Consider the following 21,777-nt stretch of genomic DNA (forward strand, 5'->3'; position numbering starts at 1 on the left):
GAGCTCCAGTAGTAGAGAGACTCTAAACCATCACAGTGGGAGGGAGAGAGGGGGTGTGGGAGGGGAAAAGGAGGGGGGGGGGGACAGGGTATTGGGGAGTGCTGCTAACTCTTCCTCTGAACTGCTCAGCCCGTGATAAACCTTGTCTCGTTATCTGGGGCCTTCTGGACCTGCTGTCGCTTTCCTGTCTCCCGCAGATAGCGTCCTCGTGCTCCTCACCGGACCGATGCCCATCCCAGCTCCACTGCCCTACCCCCGGCCAGCACCGCAGCACCCCCCTGACCCACACACGTCTGTCCCCGGGTTGAGCATGGGCACCCTCCCCTGCGGTTTTGGGCTGGTCGGGTGTGGGCTCGACGCCTCTCTCTCTGTCTCACTGACGTACAGGTAAAGCCTGTCAGCCAAGCCAGGACTCCCCAGGAATGGCACTTTGCCACTCCTCCTGTGGGCTATGAATAGCTGCTTGTGGGATGCAGACGTTTCCTCTGGAGGGGGCCACGCCAGGCGGCGGTCCCGGGGGGGGGGAGGGGTTGGAGAAGGGGGTTAGGGGGTGTCTGGTTCTACCTGAGAGACTGCCAACTGCTGCCTCAGTGAAGACCGGTTGAGCATAAAGCCTTCATTCACCCTTGTCTTTGGTGGTTTGCCTGGTGGTGCTTGTGAAAGGGATACAATTCCTTTCATATCTATTTGAGTCCGTCGGTCTGTCAGTTATTCCGTGAAATGCTAGTGCTGATGGCTGTGCAGACCACATTCAAGAAACAGCTGCTTTGAAACTCCATTTTAGGGGGGTTGAGATGTTTCTTTTGTTGAGCGTAAGTACTGACTGTTATACTTCTAACGGGGTTTAACTTATGACATCATTAGAGTAACTCAACCGAACCATTGATTCCGATTGAACATACTGAAATCAAATCCGCTACGCAGCTATAATCAAGGTCATCAGAGGTGCATGCAAAAGGGAAAGGGGTATTCTTGTTTGTAGGAGAAAGTAAGCAAACTTCCTGTATGTACACTCTCACCACACAATGACATTTCATCTGTCATTACTGACTATCTTTTTCTAGACAGGGGGAGAACACAGTCAAGTTGAATGACTAAGCCCAGGGCTAGTTTTCCTACATGAGAAAACCAACAAAAAAGCAAAAGGAAAGTGTGCAAATCTTGAGTGTAAGGCTGCTCTACAGACGCTTCTCTTCATCATGTTCATTATTTCAAGCTAGTGAGGCCAATCCCTGAGCAGGGCACACAATTCAACCCACGTTGAACTTCCCAGTAAAGTGATGCTTGTATTGTGCAGTCAAGGTGAGTACTTAAGAAAAAGCAACTGTCTTGAATCCTGAGGTGCGTGTAGTAGGCTATGTGTACGCCTACCTCTCACTCGACTGAAACAGAAATGATTCGGTTGACCTGTCAGTTTGTTTGATTGTTATTTTTGTTCTTCTAACCCTTGTTTAGTTGACAAGAGAGATAAAAGAGGATGGACTACTAGCCACGGACAGTAGCTAGAAAATACAGACACATGGTACGGGATGTGAATATTACCATCTGGGAAAGGCATTTACCTTCTTTTAGGATCACACAGGAAATTGCACGACAATAGGCAGTTATGTACAGTATGGTACACCACAGCAAGCGCGGTTATGTACAGTATGGTACACCACAGCAAGCGTGGGGTCAGCAAAGGAAAGGGCTGCTAACAACTGTGCAACACGAGTGTTATGATTAGAAGACAAGCCTCGGGGGGCGTAGTCGTGAAAGTGCGTCCGGATTTAAGGCGAGTTGGCGGGGCTGAGGGCGGGGCTAAGGGTGGGGCTGGAAGCGTCGGAGCGGCTGTAGTCGCTGAGGGAGCCGGGGCGCGTGGCTCCGCCCCCCGCTCCGTGGGCCCTCTTCAGCATGCCGGGCTGGAAGTCGGCGTGGCGGCGAGCGTGCTTCATCAGGTGGTCGCTGCGCATGAAGCGCTTCTCGCAGAGCGGGCAGCCAAACTTCTTCTCGCCGGTGTGGGTGCGGTAGTGGCGCGCCAACTCATCCGAACGGGCAAACTTCTTGCTGCAGTCGGGCCAGGTGCATGGGAACGGACGCTCTCCTGCAACAGAAAGGAGACAGTTGTCAGCATTTAGTCTGACTCACCACGTGGAGGTATTGAGGATAAGCCTTGTCATTAGTTTTTTACTGCCTAATCAGTGGCGGCAGAATCTGTTCCCCGCCCAATCAGATTAAATCCAAACAATGTGAAACAACAACAACCTAGCAACCGTTCCACCCAAGACGATTGGTTTAAAGGGGTCCACGTTTGAAAAACTAACTTTTTCATCGTTTTTGCATGTACATTTGAGTCTCTGATGGGCCTACTAACACACAAAGTATGACGTGAAACAATCAAGTCATTTTGTTGTGGTCTGCCGAAATGAAAACATTAGAAATCAAGTCAGTCCCTGCAAGCCGTTCAAATCTCCCGTGTCACTTAACGTCACAGTCGGGGACCCGCTAGCTATATCTTCGCATGGAAAATGCTCTGTTCTTGGATGTACTAAGCAAGCAGCACAGATTGTCTCCCAAGCTCAAAGGACAGCAGAGCCGAGTGGATAAAAAAAAAATTGATGGCAACATTCCTGCTGAAATTGGCAAAACATTGGCAGTGTGTGCTAGACATTTTTTTGACCGATTGCTTTTCCAACCTGGGTCAGTACAATGTAGGATTTTCAAATAAACTCTTTCTGAATGATCAAGCAATACCAACTCTCCGTGGAAATTATGCAGAAACTAAGTAATTATGATGTGCGTTTGTTTGCAGTACTAAGGCTAGCTAGCTAACACAAGCAAACTCCCCTTTTGCCTTAACCCAGATGCCTGTCTCATCATATGCTAGAGTAACGTTAGTGGAATGAAATTGGTAGACTTCTAGTTCATTGAGCGGTCATTAAATGTGATCAAATGTTAAGAAGTAGACATCCTTGGATTCCCCTCAGCCTACAGAATCTAGCTTTTATTGTTTGTAGTCGAATGGTGTCATATAGCCTGATGGTGTCTAGCTAGCGAATGTAGCTAGAGGTAACAGCATGCAACCGTGGAGATAATAACATGGGCACTAACGCTATCATGTTTAGTCAGTTTAGTTTGAGGTAGTAGGCTATAGCACCGCTTATTCTGAGTGGTATTTTCAGCAAAAATACTCAAAGACATGTTTTGGGACCCCAAAGACTTATATTAAATTGTTGAAAATTAGCATAATAGGACACCTTTAAAGAAATAGTGTTTTTTCCTATCCCCGAACGGTGATGAGTCCAGGCAGACCTTTCTCCAGCGCTAGCACATCGTAAATGAAGTGTGGAGATAGGTCTGGTTATGTGAGACTAGCTCATCCCACTTAGGTGCAAAACACAACAGTTCAGGTGCGCTTTTGAGCCAGTGGCCAGACTCTATACCAGTGCCTGAGCGCTCCTGTGTATTTCTGAGTGTTGTGGATGTGTGCATGTATGTATGTATATTTGGCTCCGCTCAGCGACCCCTGGCGGAGGGTATATTTTCAGTCATGTGTGTTATTTTGTTTGTTCGTTCGTTCGTTCGTTCGTTCGTCACATAGCAGGATTACACAAAAACTACCAGAGCGATTTTCACAAAACTCAATGGAGGGATGTAGCATGGGCTAAGTTAGAACACATTACATTTTGGTGCGGATCAGGATCACTGGGCTGCCGGATACACAAATTAAAAGAAAACAACATTTACCATACTTAGATCTGCTTCCTTCCCTTTATGTCTTTTTTTGTTGTTGCTGTTCACGCCCAATATGGTCTTATGTTTCTATGCATGTAAAACAAAAGCATATCTGATTCATGAAAAACAAGATAAACACTGTATTAGGAAAAGTTGCATTTTCTTAGCCTGGATCCTGTGGTATTAGCCTACATATAAATCATAAGCTACCTGAACATCTGGGCTGAGGTTTTGCCCCTTGAGTGTCAGGTTTCACTTACTATGTGTTTTTTTTAATTTGAGTGTTGAAGCAAACAGAAAAAAAAACTATTATCCGTCACAGCAGGATTATACAAAAACTACCAGAATGATTTTCACGAAACTCAATGGAGGGATGTAGCATAAGCCAACTTAGAACCCGAGACATGGACACTGAACTAGTGCCCCTCTACCCCTCCCAGAGGCATGGACACAGGATTAGTGCCGTCCTTTTTACACCCCAGAGGAATGAACACTGGACTTAATTTCTGTATATAGTTTTGTTACTTATGTCTTCTGTTATTGTCTGTAATGGCTAACAATTACACAAGTACACAAGTATGTTCAATTGTGTTCATACATGACCACCTCTAATAAAAAACACTATCAGTTACACCACCAAAAAGCTAACTCGTCAATGGTGCAAGTGTACTATATTTATACTGAGGAGTGAGTTTAACCATTTCAACTCGATTACACGAACAACTGTGCTCTCTGAGCACCCTTTCTAGTTGAGTGTTATTATACATATTTATACAAACTGTATGTATGTACATATTTAAGTATATAAGATATTTATGCATACTGTATGTATATATATGTATATATATTTCTTGTAATTCAATTTAATCGATTATGTATATTCGCTATGTACAGTATATTCCTTATTCTGCTGTACTTTTCCCCCCACAGCTGCTGTACCTTTCCACTGCTGAAACACAGAATTTTCCCCCACAGGGATTATTAAAGTATCTATCTATCTATCTATCTATCTGTCTGTCTGTCTGTCTGTCTGTCTGTCTGTCTGTCTGTCTGTCTGTCTGTCTATTTACCCAACACTGTTACTGTTACAGAAAGATAGCAACATGGCTTTAGCCTATCCCTTCACACACAGAATATGGAGTCATTCATAAGACTAAACTAACATGCTCGACTCGTGGAGCAGAGTGTTGAGGAACATACTGTACTTCTCTAGTCTATGCGGGCCAAACAAGACCAGTCAGATATGTTTTCCCATGGATTACCAGACTGGTGTTAAAATGCCATGCTGTCAATTTGAAATGACTGCTTATACAACAGAAAGAGCAGTTTCCAAAGGAGGGTGTTCAGGAATTGTTAAGTCATGCATACTGCTAGTGCTAGACGTTGCTAACGGTAATTACCAGAGACTAACTAGCCCTGCTGAACAAGAATGAGCTTTTTCCAGTTCCCCCACCCTACGTGTCTCTGTGTCTTTGATTCAAACCTGCCAGAAGGGTATCAACAGGTCATCGTGTTCTTAGAGTCTACACAACACTCTTCAGTATAAATCCTCTAAGAAACAGGCCGTTACCGGGTCCATTGTTATCTCTGTGATATCTGTTTTCAATGTCTTGGTTGAAGATTTCTTGTCAACCTAAAACACTTTGCTGCCAACATGAAGACTGGACCTTGTCTTTTCTTTCCGAGGACATAAAAAGTCACAGTTCTGGTTGTCTTGCGATGCCAGACTTTTGAGATATCTGCCTCCAAATGTCTGTAGACATCTCAATTATTGAAAACTATTGCTAGAACAGCACTGAAAACCAACCCTACCAATCACACTGCCTTCATCTCCAATAGGGTGAAGGACCCACCTTACCGCGCTAAAGACATTGGATTGGTCTCAAATTGTTTCCACCCACTTTTAGCAACGAAACCTGGACAAATGTCTTCAGTCTCTAGTTGAGCGCAGTGTTTGGTAGTGGATGTAGTCAAATGAAAGAGAGCCTGTCTGAGGTAACCTGCCGCACGTCAACACTAGATAAATGTGAATGCCATGTTAATAAAAAGACAAACTGACATCCACTGACTGACTGACTGAACCCCAGGACCTGAAGCAGCACCCCCAGCCCAGGCCTTGCGCCTGGGAGCCAGGTGCACGATTTAGTTAGGTAAGCTCCAGATGCCAATGGTCTTCAAAATGGCTTCCCTGCCCATGTTCCAACATGTAACTATCTGTGACTATGCATAGGAAATTATACCCTTCCCCCCTCCACCAGCAATAAAACTAGGCATTGAAACAAATCTACCCAAAGCCAGATGGTAGGCCTACTAACCTATCCTGGTGTGGTTTCCTCTGATTTTCATGTGGAAACACTGTGGATGGAGCCTAAATCCAGTCTCCTCTGTTCAGCGGCCGGTATGGCTAATACAGTACCGCGTTTAGTTCCGTCTCTGTGATTTTCTGCCTGACAATAGCAACACCCAGAGTTCTAATTTTATCAGGCCTTTAAAGCAGCGTTCGCTCCACGGTGACCTCGTAGTATACCAAGGGGGCAGGGCAGGATGTACTCTTTTCACGCTGGGTTCCTTTAAAAAGGAACAGGATCAGTCATTATCTGCTAGTCTAAGAACAGAGGATGTCAAAGAAGTGAAAAAAAAAAGAAGAAAAGGCTGCGAAAAGGAGAGATGTTTATAGCTACCATGACAGATGTGGGCGCACAGTCGTGCCAATTGCTGCCATTGTTTTGTGGTTTCCCTGTGGGCTTCAATGGAAACATGGCTGTGCAACATCAAACACACTCATATAGTACCTGATGCCAATGCCACATAAACAAGATGTACTGTAGAACTCGGTGCTCTCTCTCTCTGCTAGGGTCCCTTCCCCCCGCGGCTGCCCTGCTACCAGAGCAGGCAGGCTGCCGACGGGGCAAGTCTAGACATCCCCGGTCTGCGTCCTGGACTCAGCCTCAGTCCCAGTCGTCTCACCTCAGCTCCAGTCTGTCTCAGCCCCGCCCCGCCAGGCCTCTCGTCCCCGCTCCCAGGGCTGTCTGCTTGCACGCAGCTGCACACACACACGCGCATGCACACACACTCACATGCACACACATGTACGGTACACACAGGCACGCACACACACGTAAGCAAAGCTCACACATGCTAGCAAAGACACCTACTCTCGAATATGAATATAACACTTACGCACCAAACACACATCCTCCTGCGCTGTCCCCATTCTCCTAGCAGAACAAATACAAACACAGAAACTCACCTCCTCAAGCTCTTTCTCACACACATACAATACACATAGAAAAAACACAGAGGTCATGCTTGTTTGACCCTGTTGAAACATCCTGGATCCAACCTCCCCTGAGCATAAACAAAAAATATACAAAATCTAAGATTAGCTTATACTTCCTAAAGAAACAGGGTAAAATTAGACTCAACCGGCTTTTTTGCGGTGCCCCCCCCCCCAACACTCTGCAGACTTATAGCGGGAGCTCTGATTTGGTATCTTATTAACAAGAGAAGTCGTCTGTGGCACTACAGAGCACCGCTAGGTGAGTTATGGGCTGAAATAGAGAGCTGGGCTCTGCAGGCTGCTACAACAACCAGTGGAACTGATCCACGGGCATCAATATTTCACTGAGCTACTCGCTACTCGCTCTCTGGTGATCTAGTACAGCAATGTACAGTAGCGATGGTGGAAGCATCCGGTGGCCCGGACACAAATCCACCGGGAACTGACTGGATTTAAGTAATGCGTAGGACACACACACACATACACACAGTCCATCTCAGCTTCTTGTGCTTTATTTAAAAACAACTAGGTCAAAACCTGTTGCCATATATCTAAATGAATCGCAAATGAATGAATGAATGATTCACAAAGCAAAAAAAGGTTGTTGTTTTCCAAACCGCTTGATTAAATGGCAGCTCTAACACTTACTTATGTAAAGACATGCAATGCCCCATTATCAGTTGGCACAGATTTTTTTATAATACACTGCTTGGGCTCAGTAGGAGAGACACACTCCCAACACATTTCTGGCAATAGCAGGGAGTATTCTGGGAAGAACGCTTTGTTCTTCAGGGGAGACCATGGAAGAGGCCACCGCTCAATGGTGGGACGGTATCACACACTCTTTTATACTCTTTTAAGCGTTCGATCAACACTCTACGTCTCTATAAACCAGCGAATCCCTTCAGCCATTCCCCCCAGCCCTCTCTCCTCGCTGACCAGTCAGAGCGTGGTCCAGGGGCAGAGGGGCCATGGCGACTGTGATAGCTGTGGGACCTGCTGATTGGCTGGTCCTTGTGTGCTGATTGGCAGGCCAGGGGAACAACAACGTGTGGCCTGCCGCTCTCAAAGCGGGGGAGAGTGAGGGGGACAGGGGTGTAACCAGGGAAGCTTTCCTCTAACGAAAACAGTGACCCAGTTACCCGAGCAGTTGAGTTAGATCACGCACGCACACTGCACCTCCACTAAGCACTGGTGTCTCTCCTCCAAGGCATGTGATTATGTCACAGGTAGGCTTGTTATATAACTGTTCTCTTTGGGGCCACTGGGTCAGTAAATACAGTAAACTGCTCATCTCTGTTTGTTTCTCAGACTTCCTCTCATGGGTGTTTGAATAACCGACAGTTGCGTTTGGACGGGGCCGGGACTGTCTGAGGGAGGGAGATCAAAGCAGTGGTAGTTCCAGACGGCTAACGAATCAAAACTGTTCCAGCAACAGTTACCGGCACCTCAGACCAGAGCAGATAAAATCACTGTCGTCTCCTCAGTCATAGGCCACTCATAGACTCTTTCACTTTTCCTTCCTTCCTTCCCTCCCTCTCTCTCGCTCTTTCTCTCTCACATACACCCACCCACCCCCACACACCCACCCCCACACATACACATTTCGCAGTGCAGTAAGTGGTAGAGCAGTGTAAATAGCGCAGTGTGCTGAGAGGGGCTGTGCAAATGCATGCAGAGGACAGTACTGTTGAGGCTCCAGGCAACTTTGTTCGGCCCCTCCCAACAGGACGATACTACCAGAGGCAGCGTCTCTGAAAGTCTCAGAAGAAACTACCCACCATATATGAGCGGATAGATAGCCTGAAGACATTTCACTAGCCATGTCAGTCCACGCAGTATAGCCTGACCTGGGTGAAAGGATACTTCCATTTCCTTTTCTTTGTACGACTGTTCTTGTCTGGCACCTCCCAAATGATGCAAATCCCGCCTGTCTGTCTCCCCAGGCAGACTCGATCAAACGCTGGAGCGATTGAACACATCTCAAAGTAACACTTTGAGCCAGGTCCTGGAGGAACACGAGGACGTTTTCGCTATTATAGAGGACAGAGAGACAGACCTATCTATCTAGCTGGCTATCTACATTCAGTAGCTTAAAACCTCCAACATGGCTGACTGATGACGGGCTGTGAAAACCCTATATACCAATTAAAGAGGGAGGGTCAGGCTGGATGCTCTGAGTCATACATCACAGCTCATCAGGGTCGGAGCTCCCGCAGCTCAGGGCCAATCAGGGACGAGCCGGGGGAAACACGAGAGCAGAGGAGCACCGCAAACTGCCGCGGTCAAGCTCGCCAGAGGGCTATAATTCACGGTGTGCGTTTACGGCAGGCTGTGGCCCAACGCCAGCCAGCATTCAACCAGGCACAGTCAGCCGACCGGCCACAGGGCTCCGCGCAAGGGAGGGCTATAATAAAACGACAGACACGCCCACTGCTGCAGGACCAGGGTTTCCTCCATGACATCACCACTAGCCAAACACACTTGGCAGCATGGGATAGGACGGGGTTAAGCTCTCACCGGTCTGCGCAGGGCTGCGACCCCTCCCTTCTGAGTCTGTGTTGCATGCTAAGGGGACATAAACACGAACACATGTGTGTGTGTGTGTGTGTGTGTGTGTGTGTGTGTGCCGCACGGTAAATATACGTTTAGGCTCACAGCTATCCTTTTAATCATTGTTCAAAAAACAGTATACACAACTGTACTGTTCACAAACATACAACCCCCTCTTGAAATAACACAAAGGGGCTTGAGAGAGTCTGTGTGGTCTAAGCTAGGAAAAAACCGCCTGCTGTTTGCTTTGAAATATATCATAGAGTTGAAAGCAAGTATGCGTGCAGACGCTCATGTGAGTATGAGAGACTGGCTCTGTGGGGGGAGGAGCCACAGCACTGGGGAGAAACACCACATCCAAACAGCCAATCACAGCTCGATTCGAGTCTGACACGAAGGCACAAACGAATCCGGCACCTCCGGAGGAGCAACAAAGAGCCACAGGTGGGTCAGGTGTTAGTCACCAAGACCGGTTGAGGCACGTCAAGAGAGCGGTTCCGAATAAGAGGGGGGCCTCTCTGTCATGCGTTGTCGTCGTAGAAAGAGGGCCTGCCTCCGCTGCGGAACCGCCACGTCCGGGGAACCGTCACGTCCGGGGAACCGCCACGTCCGGGGAACCGTTAAATCCGGCCCCACCGGCCCGACAGGATGACCGGAGGCGGCCTCACTCAGGGGGAGAGCCCCTCGTGCAGTAATGCATTCCAGTCAAGACGGCCGTGCGCATTAACCGTAACCCCCCAACCCCCATCCCACCCCGGCTCTCTGCGCCTCTGAAGACTGCTGACATCCACACACAGTGGGGGGCGGGGGTCGGGGGGGGGTTGACCGTATGAGGGCTGCCTCCAACATACATTACTACACCCTCTCTGGCTGTACCTCTGGGGTGTGGGACCGGCCGGGCTGCATCGACCGCTCAGCGCATCACTACCACCTCAATTAGGCAGAGTGGCTCCCACCCCCCCCTGACAGCCCACAGCCTTGCGGAGCCAAGGGGCCGGTCAGCTTATCTTTTTAACCCCGGTTAAGCTAAGGACACGGAGACAGCTGTAGCCATTAGAGGGGTGTTTATGTCTGCAGTGGCGCTGGCACGGCCAGGTGGGGGTGGAGATATCCTGCTCGTTCGTGACTCATGTTCATGGAGGAGGCAGGAGGAGGAGCTTGCCGCCAGCTCAGTCAGCTGATGGGCTTCTGACAGTCACCAGGCTCACGCGAAACAGATCTCCCCCTCTTGTCCGATATCAGACAAACACGCCACACAGCTCTACCAGACTGTGTAATCGCAAGCCCTGCGTCTACATAAAGATGAGATACTGTACTTCGGCACTCTCCGTGGCGGTGCTCGCTATCGCATACCATGTCAGCAGCCGCTCTCGACTCGAGTAGAGTGGCCCCCTCCCCCCCTAGGGCCTTGTCCTATCCCGACTGCTCTTCTCCATCTCTCTCTCTCCATCTCTCTCTCTCTGGACCACACCCCATTGCGCACGTGCGACCGAGATCTGCCGCGGCGTGATTGGATCGCCGAGAGCAGGGGCGGGAGCACACACACACACACCACGGGGGAATGTAAACAGCCCCCAAGCCAGAGAGACCGGAGCCCCACATCTGCCACGAGCTTCACGCCCTCCTTCATCCGCTCGCCCGCCCGCCCTCTCTAATTCAAGCCATGCTCCGCCGTTCCAACTCCACAGACACACACCGGTGGCTTCAGATAACCATCTCTCCCCCCTCCCCCTCTCCCTGCACGCGACCGTCACAGGTTCCCTCTCCTGCATGCGGCCAGAGGTCAGCGTTCGGAAGGCGGATCGGGAATCAGATTGCCCCGCCGAAGATGCGGCTGAGTGAATGACCTTCGTCAACGGGGGGGGGGGGGGGGGGGGGGGGGCTGACAGCAGCACTGTGCTCCACTGTACATCCTGGCGCCGGCCGCCCCGCCCCCACTCTGCTGCCGCTGCGGCGCTACGCACCCCACCCCCCATCGCGTGAGAGAGATGGCCACAGGCGACGGCGTAGCAGGGTGGCGAGGTATGCCGGGGCGTAGGCAGGGCTAGATCCCTCTCTTCCTGTGCAGGGTAATCGACACCTTGGCCTGGGTCTGGTCTGGACCTCAGAACACACTACACCTCAGCCTGTGTGTGTAGAACACACTACACCTCAGCCTGTGTGTGTAGAACACACTATACCTCAGCCTGTGTGTGTAGAACACACTACACCTCAGCCTGTGTGTGTAGAACACACTATACCTCAGCCTGTGTGTGTAGAACACACTGCACCTCAGCCTGTGTGTGTAGAACACACTACACCTCAGCCTATGTGTGTAGAACACACTATACCTCAGCCTGTGTGTGTAGAACACACTATACCTCAGCCTGTGTGTGTAGAACACACTGCACCTCAGCCTGTGTGTGTAGAACACACTACACCTCAGCCTGTGTGTGTAGAACACACTACACCTCAGCCTGTGTGTGTAGAACACACTACACCTCAGCCTGTGTGTGTAGAACACACTATACCTCAGCCTGTGTGTGTAGAACACACTATACCTCAGCCTGTGTGTGTAGAACACACTACACCTCAGCCTGTGTGTGTAGAACACACTACACCTCAGCCTGTGTGTGTAGAACACACTGCACCTCAGACTGTGCGCGTGTGTGTGTGTGTGCGTGATTCTGAGCATTACAGTAGGCTTTGGAGCAGAGGGTGGGGCCAGGGGGGAAAACAGACAAGAGTGGCTTGTATAACGCTCCTCCAGAGCTAACTATAGAATACATGAGCTCGGGGGTCCATTGGAAACAGAGCAGCGACCTCGCAGGCAGCCTGAGAAAGACCTCAGTGTCCACAGTATGAATGAATGCCATCTACGGTAGCCTTCTCATCCCATAGCGACATCATTTTGAACTAGGTTTTCGAATATCTCTGAATGTTTATTTTCACAGATTATTGTGGATGCTTAATGAGACACTAAACTTTGATATCATATATGCTGTTTTACTATTTCGAACCAAGTTTCAGTCACTTTGAAGGAGGAGAGCTATCTGTGCTGGAGGATTGTAAACCCGTCAGAGGCCAGGGACTGGAGGGAGAACAGCCATGGGACCAACCCTGAGGATTAGACCAGCCCCCCTTAGCACAACCAGGCTGGTTCTATTATCCCAGGGATAAAGTACAGTAGACTGCACTAAGACCTTGTTTCCATTAGACACATCTAGAGATACGCATGAGTTTAATGGGGCTGGCCAGATTTTTACATCAGTGCACTTGAGAAGAATAGAATATTATCGATCTATGCATTTACAACTGACAATAATCCAAAGGATAGCACAGCAAATACGAAAGAAAAACACTGTATTGGCCTTTATTAAAAAGTATTATGTAAAACAAAAACAAAAAAAATACACTCCGCCAATTGTGAAATGTAACAGCACAGTACAGTCTAATCTAGATGTTGTATTGCTGCTAGGCTCTGGATAGATTATGCTTTATCTGATTGTTGAGATTAATGATGACATGATGTAAAAAATCTGAGGTTGTCACTTGGCCATCGGTAGATTCCATGCCATTATTACCAGACAGAATGGAGCCATGACAAACCCTCTCATGTCAGACTAGGCTGTATCATGTCTCTGGTGGTGTGTTTGGCGCATAGGAAGAGCGGTAATCCTGGCGTGGCGGAGGGGTGGACACCCTGACCTCCTGTCCCAGCGGGGACGGAACCAGCCGGTCCTGGAGCCAAGGTCGGGGCGGAGGCAGAGCGGGAACAGCCCCGGCACGGGCCAGGCACACTGCGTGCTGTGTAACCACCCCAGAATAAACCCTCTGGAAGGTCTGCGTGTGCTGCTGTCAACCATTTCTACTTCATTTTCCGTCTGGAATTTGGGATAATTTCATGTGGTAAAAAAAAGTGTCATTAAAAAGAGGCTGTGTCCTTCCTCAAATAGCAAGTATGCATTTATAATTGAGGCTATTTGAAATGGCGATGGCGCTGTGAATGGGCAGTGTGCTGCCAGGTGGTAGTCAGTTTAAGGATTTACAGGGGCCTCTAATGACGATGACACAATACCAGAGGTACCCCCGCCCGCCGTCCAAGCACAAAAGGATCAGACACGGACAAAAAGGCAAACCGGCTGTGAAATATTGTACGTTATTAGACCCTTTGTCTCTGCGGCAAATTGTCCCTGCTGATTTGGGGAGTTTATGTGCACTGACAGGATGGCCCTTTGTGAGGCCCAGCAGTGTGTGTGTGTGTGTGTGGGGGGGGGGGCACAGAAGGCTCATGCTGTTCTTTCTAAAGAGGACATGACTTGTAATGAGCTGCTCAGGGGCCGTCTCCCTGTCTTGAGAAGGCAGTTTACATTACATGACCAGAGTGAAGAGGTTCCAACTGAGCCAGTACAGCTACAGTATCCAATTATGATCCGGTGTTAAATGATGCTACATTGTTACAATAGCATAAACCTATTTGATAGGTATGAAGAATGATATGCAAGCCTCCTGTAAATTCAGATACCACAAATCAGCAGCCAGCATGCCTACAGCTCAGGAATACATATTTCATTGGGCAGTTTCAAAAATGACATGCTGTAAAAACACTTTTATTCCCAGCTGACACACTCACTTACTTGTGACATCTCCCAGAAGTGGTGTATCAGTTAAAACATTGCAAAATTTGGAAGTACAATGTGCTTGGATCTACTGAGGAGCCAGTGTTCCATGTGACACTTCACGCTAGGATACAGTAGGTTCGGTCGCATCACATCATTCGAATGGGCATTTGGTTCATGACAAGAGGGCTTGAAAATTACTTTCTACCAGTAGTACTGCATTTTCAAGGCCTCTCAACAACATTGTGCCATTACTATTTTTGGCATGTAGACTACGAAGCGAAGGTTGCTTTTTCTCCCAATATGGTCCCATTTTCCATAGAATAGCACATGGATGTGGGAGGGAAACCCCTCCTTTCCATCACAGGAGATCAGACAAAGCTGTCTGGTGACCTTGCCCCCCTCCCCAAACCTGCTGCAGTTCCACAGCCCTGGAACTCCACACACACACACACACACACACACACACACACAGCCCCGGAACTCCACACACACACGCGCACACACACACACACAGCCCTGGAACACCACACACACACACACAGACAGACACACACACACAGACAGACACACACACACACTAGAATGAGCTATTTGTATTCTGCATGTATCCCCTCATCTGCTATCCTAATGCTCCACCTAACACGGCCCCTAGCAGACTACAAAAACCACAGAGACTAACCCCATAATTCCAACGGAGACTGGCTTTTTATCGAGCGCCCCATCTCCTCATCACACGCCTACCACATGATCCCTTTTATGTTCCCAGAAAATCACTGGTTAGTTACATGGATGGCATCTTTATAACTCGACAGATCCCACCATAGAGTAGCCTAGTACAGTGAACAGTTTAGATTTTGGGCATATAGAGATTAGCCCGAACCTCTGAGCTAACATCACCATTAAACTAACTTGCAGAGGTATATGTCACGGTGAGGAAATCACGGGACGACCAGTCACACAGATTAGTGGGCCTAATGAGAACGCTAGTTGACTTCTGCAATGAGGAGTTTATCGACGGTGGAAAAGACACCAATTCAGAGAGTAAATACAGAGATGCCTCGTGTAACCACATGTCCAAATGTGATTAACAGTGAGGCAAAGTGAATAGAAAGACACAATCAGGTCAAAATTACAGCAGATTGACTGAATCCAAACAAGTTCCAGTAACTGCAATACATGGAAAAAAAACACTTCCATGAAGAGGTGTGGTCTCGACACACTGCTTGACGTGTTCAGGATGGAAGTCAAAACACATGATAAAGACTCTCCCCTTTGTTTCGGGGTCAAAACGTCTTGAACTGATACAAGAACAGCAGTGGATTGAGCTGACGTTGTGCCAAAACGACTGAAATGCAGCTCAGTTCCCAGTTCCTGTGCCATGATATACAGCAGGGGTTAAAAGACAGAGGCAGTTGGGGGCGTTGCAGAAGTCAAATAAGGACTCCTGCTCTCTGTTACACTGTTCCTGTCTGAGACGCTGTGCTTCCTCGCCAGTAAGAGGATGGTGTTTTGCTGGAAAGGGGAGGGGGGATCCGTTATCTCTGTGCTCAGCTAGTCGTGGCTGAAAGGAAATGCGCTGAGTGTTGGGCAACGGCACTCCGGGACACTGCAGGCTGACTGAGGCAAGGCTGCTGAACTCAGATGACCCACATTCTCTGATTACCCAAACAAATGAGCGGGGACAGTCATTATTCATCTGAGAGACAAACCAATTGCAAGCCAGGGATTGCAGCATGCCCCAATAGGAAGTCGGGAATGAGAGAAAAGACCAATAAGAAAGACAAGGGCATAGCTTAGAAATGAGCAATAAAACCCATACAATTACTTTCACGATGGAGCGGCTCGAAGAGTTCAATACATTTCTAAAGGAGACTCAATGAATAAAACACAAAAAGGTTATCTACATCTACATCAGAAAAAAACGTCTTTAACCTACTTGAAAGAACACTTTCACTGTTTAGAGTCATATTCTACCATATCAGTGTGAAAGTGTGAATTACAAATTTGCAGAAGGCTTTCATGGAGACACATTGTGACTCTCAGACACAAAGGCTGTGAGTGTCTGACAGGACAGCGCCAACACTGGAGCTAACCGCAATGAAGTAACAATGAAGAAAACAGATGATGTCACTGATACAGAAGTAATTTTGAGTTTGCTCACAGAATACTAGGCTCTGAGTGGTAATTAATATCTGATACTTCATATCGCACTCACATGGATAGACACGAGTGAGTTATTCCCTCAATGTCCATGGGCGTGTCCTCAGAGGAGTCATAACACACACGCACACACACACATTTTGAATGTGTATATTTATGGAGTTCCAAAACCTTTCCAAATTATAGTATTATTATCTGTTGAAAAATGCTAGAATAATGCATTACAGACAGTAGCCCATTTAACTCTTCCAGAGTGGTCCTCCTGACATCTGTATATCACAGCAGAACGTGGGGTGGACACAGAAGGCATCTGGCTGGGCATGGAACTGTGTGTACGGAGGCTGTACCAAGTCACTGTTTTGGAACTGGAGTGGTTAGTGAAAATGCTGTGGATTTAAACGCAGTGCATTCTCAGTTGTAGGCCCATAACAAGGAGAGCTATTAGGCTACCATAGGCTCTCTCTGAGCACGTCTGAGCTCTGCTAGCCGAGTCTGTTGCTGGCCAGATCAGCTGGCAGTCTGTCTAGCGGGGGTGTGGCACATCACAACAAAGACTTTCAATCACATAGGCGACTGCACAACTATTATCAACCCCCAATTTTGTGCGTTAATGGTACAATTGTTCTCAATGTATGAGGAGCAACGCTTCAAGAGAGCAAATACCGCATATGGTGCGTGGATTTCCGTACTTTCAGACGATGCAACGTGACGGTACTACAACAACTTGTCCGATTCAAGAATGCATTGCATGCCGATGTAGGCCTATGTCACGTTACTTTAGGCACCAATACTTGAATAGTTTATTACCGTTTGCGTCATTGCAACTTAGCCTAACCTTTGCCTGCGGCCACACGAACCCAATGTAGCCTACCTTGATGATTTACACGTTTAACGTCTCTAAAATGTACGTGCGCAAAGAAAAAGAAAGACGACAGTCATTTTCTTCTGCATTTGCCCTGCAGTCCTACGCCCTGGAAGAGCTGGTTACGGTGCGAAAGGACCGTGTAGTTCCGACAAAGACTCTATGCCTTGAGTGGGCGTGGCAGCATTGTGATTCCCTCCCCCATATCAAATTATAGGAGCGTTTTGCAAAGTCGTGCCCAACTTTTGGGAAACATCTAAATTCATCAGGTTGTCACATTTTATCAGTCTAAAAAGTAAATTAACCCTTAACGTATGCCCCATACTGACCCAGTGGAATAGCAAAATAAATGTAGCCTTGAATAGTCTACTCATATGAAATTGTATGAGAAAGAGGAATATGGCCTTAAGATTTCTACTTTCAATGATTCTGTCTAGTCTAAAGTGCATTCATTTTCTTAAAAGCAACGCACATTTGGTTCCAGCGAGACTGACCTGTATGTGTCCTTAGGTGGGCTTTGAGGTGGGATGATTTGCCATAAACTTTTTCACAACCTGAATAGTGGCATTTGTGCTTTTTCTGGTGTGATTCGTGCTCAATTCGACCTCTCAATCGTTTGCCTCTTTGTTTGAGCGCAGGGTCGGTGGTGGTGGTAGGTGTGGCAGAGTTTCCATCATCTTTCGTCGGTGGCAGGCTCTCCTCTTTTATTTTTGCCTGCTCGGCAGAATTGGTGGGGGTCTGCTGGTTGAAATCCGCCAGAATCCTAGCCACCACGAAAAGAGACGAATTGTCTTTTACCAGGGGTTCTTTAATCTCCTCTCCGTTCCTCGGAGCGGTCGCAGTTTCTGGTTTCATCTCCTTATTCCCTTTAGGACCATGAACAATTGCACGGCTGGACATTGAAACAAGGCACTCTGCTGCAAAGTGATCCATTTCCGTGTCAGAATAGCCCCTAGTTTCTCTATGACATTCAAAAGCCTGTTACCCTACAAGAACTTGCTCCGCGTTCCCTTTGTATGGTGTTGATGAGGAGGTCGCTCTCATCAGAGGACGCACTTTGTGATCTTACCGGCTTTTCAACAACACCAGCGTCCTCATTGAGAAACGTTTAAAATAAAATGGTAATTTCTGTTCTCTCTTTAGCGAAATTCTGCCGGGAATACTACATGTGAAAACTTGCATGCAGGTCCCATCGCGTCTGCTGTAGTGCTGGCAGCAGAGTGCGCGTCTGTGTGCCGCGCCGCGCTGCTCGCCGAGCGTATCCATGCTGGGGGCGTGCCGACCGGTAGCGCTTCTCAGTAGCGTCAGAGGGGCGGCCTCTTCATTGGATGACGCTTGTCCCTAAATGCACCGGTCAACTCACCTCAAAACTTCAGACAAATAACTTAAAAGTTTCACTAGGCCTACATGGATGCTGAAAATCGTTCAAATGCTGAATTTGCACAGGATAATCATACTGTCACATTTGAGGGTAGTCTAATTATCTTTTAAAGCCGTTGTCAACTAACTGAAACTATGATTTGTAAAACATGAATTATTATATTGTCCTTATTATTATTATTAATAATAATAATAATAACAAATCACATTCTCATCCTTTAGAAGAATGAGCTGACCAATTTTAACTATGTATAACCAGTGGTGTAGCCTAGGGTATACGGGGTATATGGAGTACACCCACTTCTTTATCCATGGACCCACAGTATACCCACTTCTTTAAACACCACTAATGTAAAAACTGTAACATTTCTGCTACTGTATACCCACTTCTTTAGTCACCACTACACCCGTGTATAACCTACAGTATAGCTGCTTGTAACATTCACAGTAAGCGGAGGGAACACAAACAGGATGTGAAAGTAGGACCGCAATACACAAGTGATTTCAGTGAGAATATCATTAGGAGCCAGTGTTGCATCTGCGATCTGTTTTTCCTCAAGTAAACTAGCTGTGTGCCTCAAAAGCACTCTTCTGAGTTGGCAGTGAGGGCGCTGCTAGAGCCAGCTGGAACCCAGCCAAAGCCGTACATTGTCTACATCCATCCTCCCCCAGCAGAGACAAGTTACACTGGTGTGGCAAGGAAAAGCACAGTTCCAAAACTATGTGGAATTACAAAGAGCCAGTTGTCGTAATAGTGACATCCAATGCATGGTACTACGGTCAGACGATAAGCTCAAATGAAACAATCAGACTGTCCTGCCACGTGTGGATGTTTGAACCTGTTTTGTTACATTACATTAAAGTCGTTTAGTTGACGCTTTTATCCAAAGCGACTTACAATAATTGCATTTAACGTAGGAAAAGCCAATGTACTACTACTTGCCAGAACTCACAAGTGCATCTCCTTTCTAAAACAAGTGGCTAAGAGCATAATCTAGTGCTGTTGTTCTACAGTATCTCATTGAAATGGCTGGAATGGCATCAGCATGAACTGACGTGTAAGTACAGTATGAAACAGACTCTCTTTCTGATCCGACCAGTGTTCTCCTGCGAGGGTCACTCTCTCTTATTCCGCCCCCTGCACAAAAGACCACTCTCGAATGCTCCTGGTGTTCAGTGGGAACAAGGCAATGTGGTATTCAGAAGGCCATCTGGCTGTATTACTTTACATATTCTTTCACCACAAGAACTCAGTGTTCTTGTGTTTCATGTGGTGCTTTGGCAGCCCGGTCTATGACAGCTCGACTTGGGGGCCAGTTCCTCTTTCACTGGATCGCTCCCCCAGAGCTATGGCAACTGCATGTATTTCCCTGTAAGTGTCTGTTTGTCCAGAGCCCAAAACTTTGTTGATATCATCATCTATAGAATCACTCATGCAACACCAGAACCCGTTAAAAAGTGTGTGGACAGCAAAACGTCTGTTGTTGAAAAAGGTAATCCACTTCACACCCTTTCTGACGAGACAGCTCCTAACATTCATTATGCATTGAGAACACACTTTGAAGAAGACCTATATCTGTCTTATCAAATGTACCTATTTCCTAGTTATTCTTTTTTTGTATCACCTTGATGGAGTTATGCTAGAGGGTAGGTAGGTCGAGGGCACAGGGGGCAGTAACCGTTCATATATGTGCAGTGTGGCCACAGCAATGTGATGACTCAAGAGACCTTTTGTACAAGCTCAAATCCCTACCCCCCACCCCACCCACCGCGCCCCACCCACACTCCCCTTCCCCCAGAGCAGTGTGTCCAAACTCACAGCCCTGACAGACTTCTCAGAGGGGGCAGCTGTGGTCTGATTGGCCTCTCGTGCTGTGTTTATTTGGCAGGGGAAGAGTTCCTCTGCAAGTACAGTACACTCTGACCACTAAAAGCAGCTGTCTGGCCTGGCCGGTGAAGGCCGGGTTGTCATAGCACACACAGACCCCCATATCATAGCACACACAGACCCCCATATCATAGCACACACAGACCCCCATATCATAGCACACACAGACCCCCATATCCTTGCGCCTACGTTACACTGAGGAAACGTTTTAAAAATAATCATTTAAAAAAACGGACACTCCTGGGATACAGTGTAGACCTGGCTGATTTGTAGATAGTGTGTACTTAATAAGAAGGTACATCTATGAAGACCCGGGACGCACACACAGGCATAACCATACACCATCTGATTGTTTTGCTAACTGGATTCCAAAACACATTGAATTTCTCTGTGTGGCTCCCATGAATATGTGGGACTGCCCTTACAATCACCAAGGAGAGTTAATGAAGTCTATCTGAGCGGGAGAGATCACAGAACACTTAAGTAACACTGATGGAGTTACCTTGAAGCCAATCCCTCTGCTCGTTCTTTCCAATTTGCGTTTGGCTGAATCACACTGGGAAACACATGCCCCGTCATTGGGCCTCAGAGCTGACTGTATGTACTGTACATGTAATGTCACATGAAAATCCGTGGGGCAGCTGTGTCTCCGGAGGTAGAGCGGGTTGACAGTTGGAATCCCGGCTCCTCCTGTTCACATGTTGAAGTATCCTTGGGCTAGACACTGAACCCTAAATTACTCCCAATGAGCAGGCTGGCATCTTGCATAGCAGCTGGCCACCATTGGTGTGTGAAAGTATGTGTGAATGGGTGAATGAGAGAGGCCATTGTAAAGTGCTTTGGATAAAAGCTCTATGTAAGTGAAGTCCATTTACCAAATGCAAATGTAGTGGAAATACTGTAGTCATATATCTGCGGAAGAAACGAGGAGAGAGCTGTGAATCACCTGTCTGTTGTTGTCAAGTTTCAGTATGGAAGGCCAGGCCCTATGACTCAGACTTGACTTATCATGTCAAAAAGAGGCAAGAGGCCCAGGTGGAATTTTACCTGCACACCAGATTAGTCAAAGGGTAGCTACTGTAGATGAACTAGATAAAACAATAAACATTCCATTTCAGTTCACAGTTCAAGGTACAGACTGACTGTTTTATCTTTCAGGTTGGCGTGTTTAAATGTTACACACTCCACAGGCCATACCAGTATTTACTTCTTTAATTGCCAGGGTACACACCGGCCTATCTGGACGGGAGGAGCGTACCGTGTTCGAGAATCACATTAGGTCACCCAGAGTCAGGTCAGAGAGGTGTAACACAGAAAGTAAACAAGTCCAAACTGCATG

At 47.6% G+C, this 21,777-nt stretch overlaps 1 protein-coding gene across 1 annotated transcript; it reads right to left on the minus strand.

The window, feature by feature from the left end:
* Window positions 1-1,769: 1,769 nt before the first annotated feature.
* On the minus strand, window positions 1,770-18,103 carry klf13 (Kruppel like factor 13; the record flags this gene model as incomplete). Its single annotated transcript, XM_084453026.1, has 2 exons — window positions 1,770-2,083; window positions 17,665-18,103. The coding sequence occupies 2 exons, from the start codon at window positions 18,101-18,103 to the stop codon at window positions 1,770-1,772; spliced, it is 753 nt and encodes a 250-aa protein (XP_084309152.1).
* Window positions 18,104-21,777: the final 3,674 nt, after the last annotated feature.

This window comes from Borostomias antarcticus, assembly GCF_949987555.1.
Source record: "Borostomias antarcticus genome assembly, chromosome: 18".
Classification (NCBI taxonomy): Eukaryota; Metazoa; Chordata; class Actinopteri; order Stomiiformes; family Stomiidae; genus Borostomias; species Borostomias antarcticus.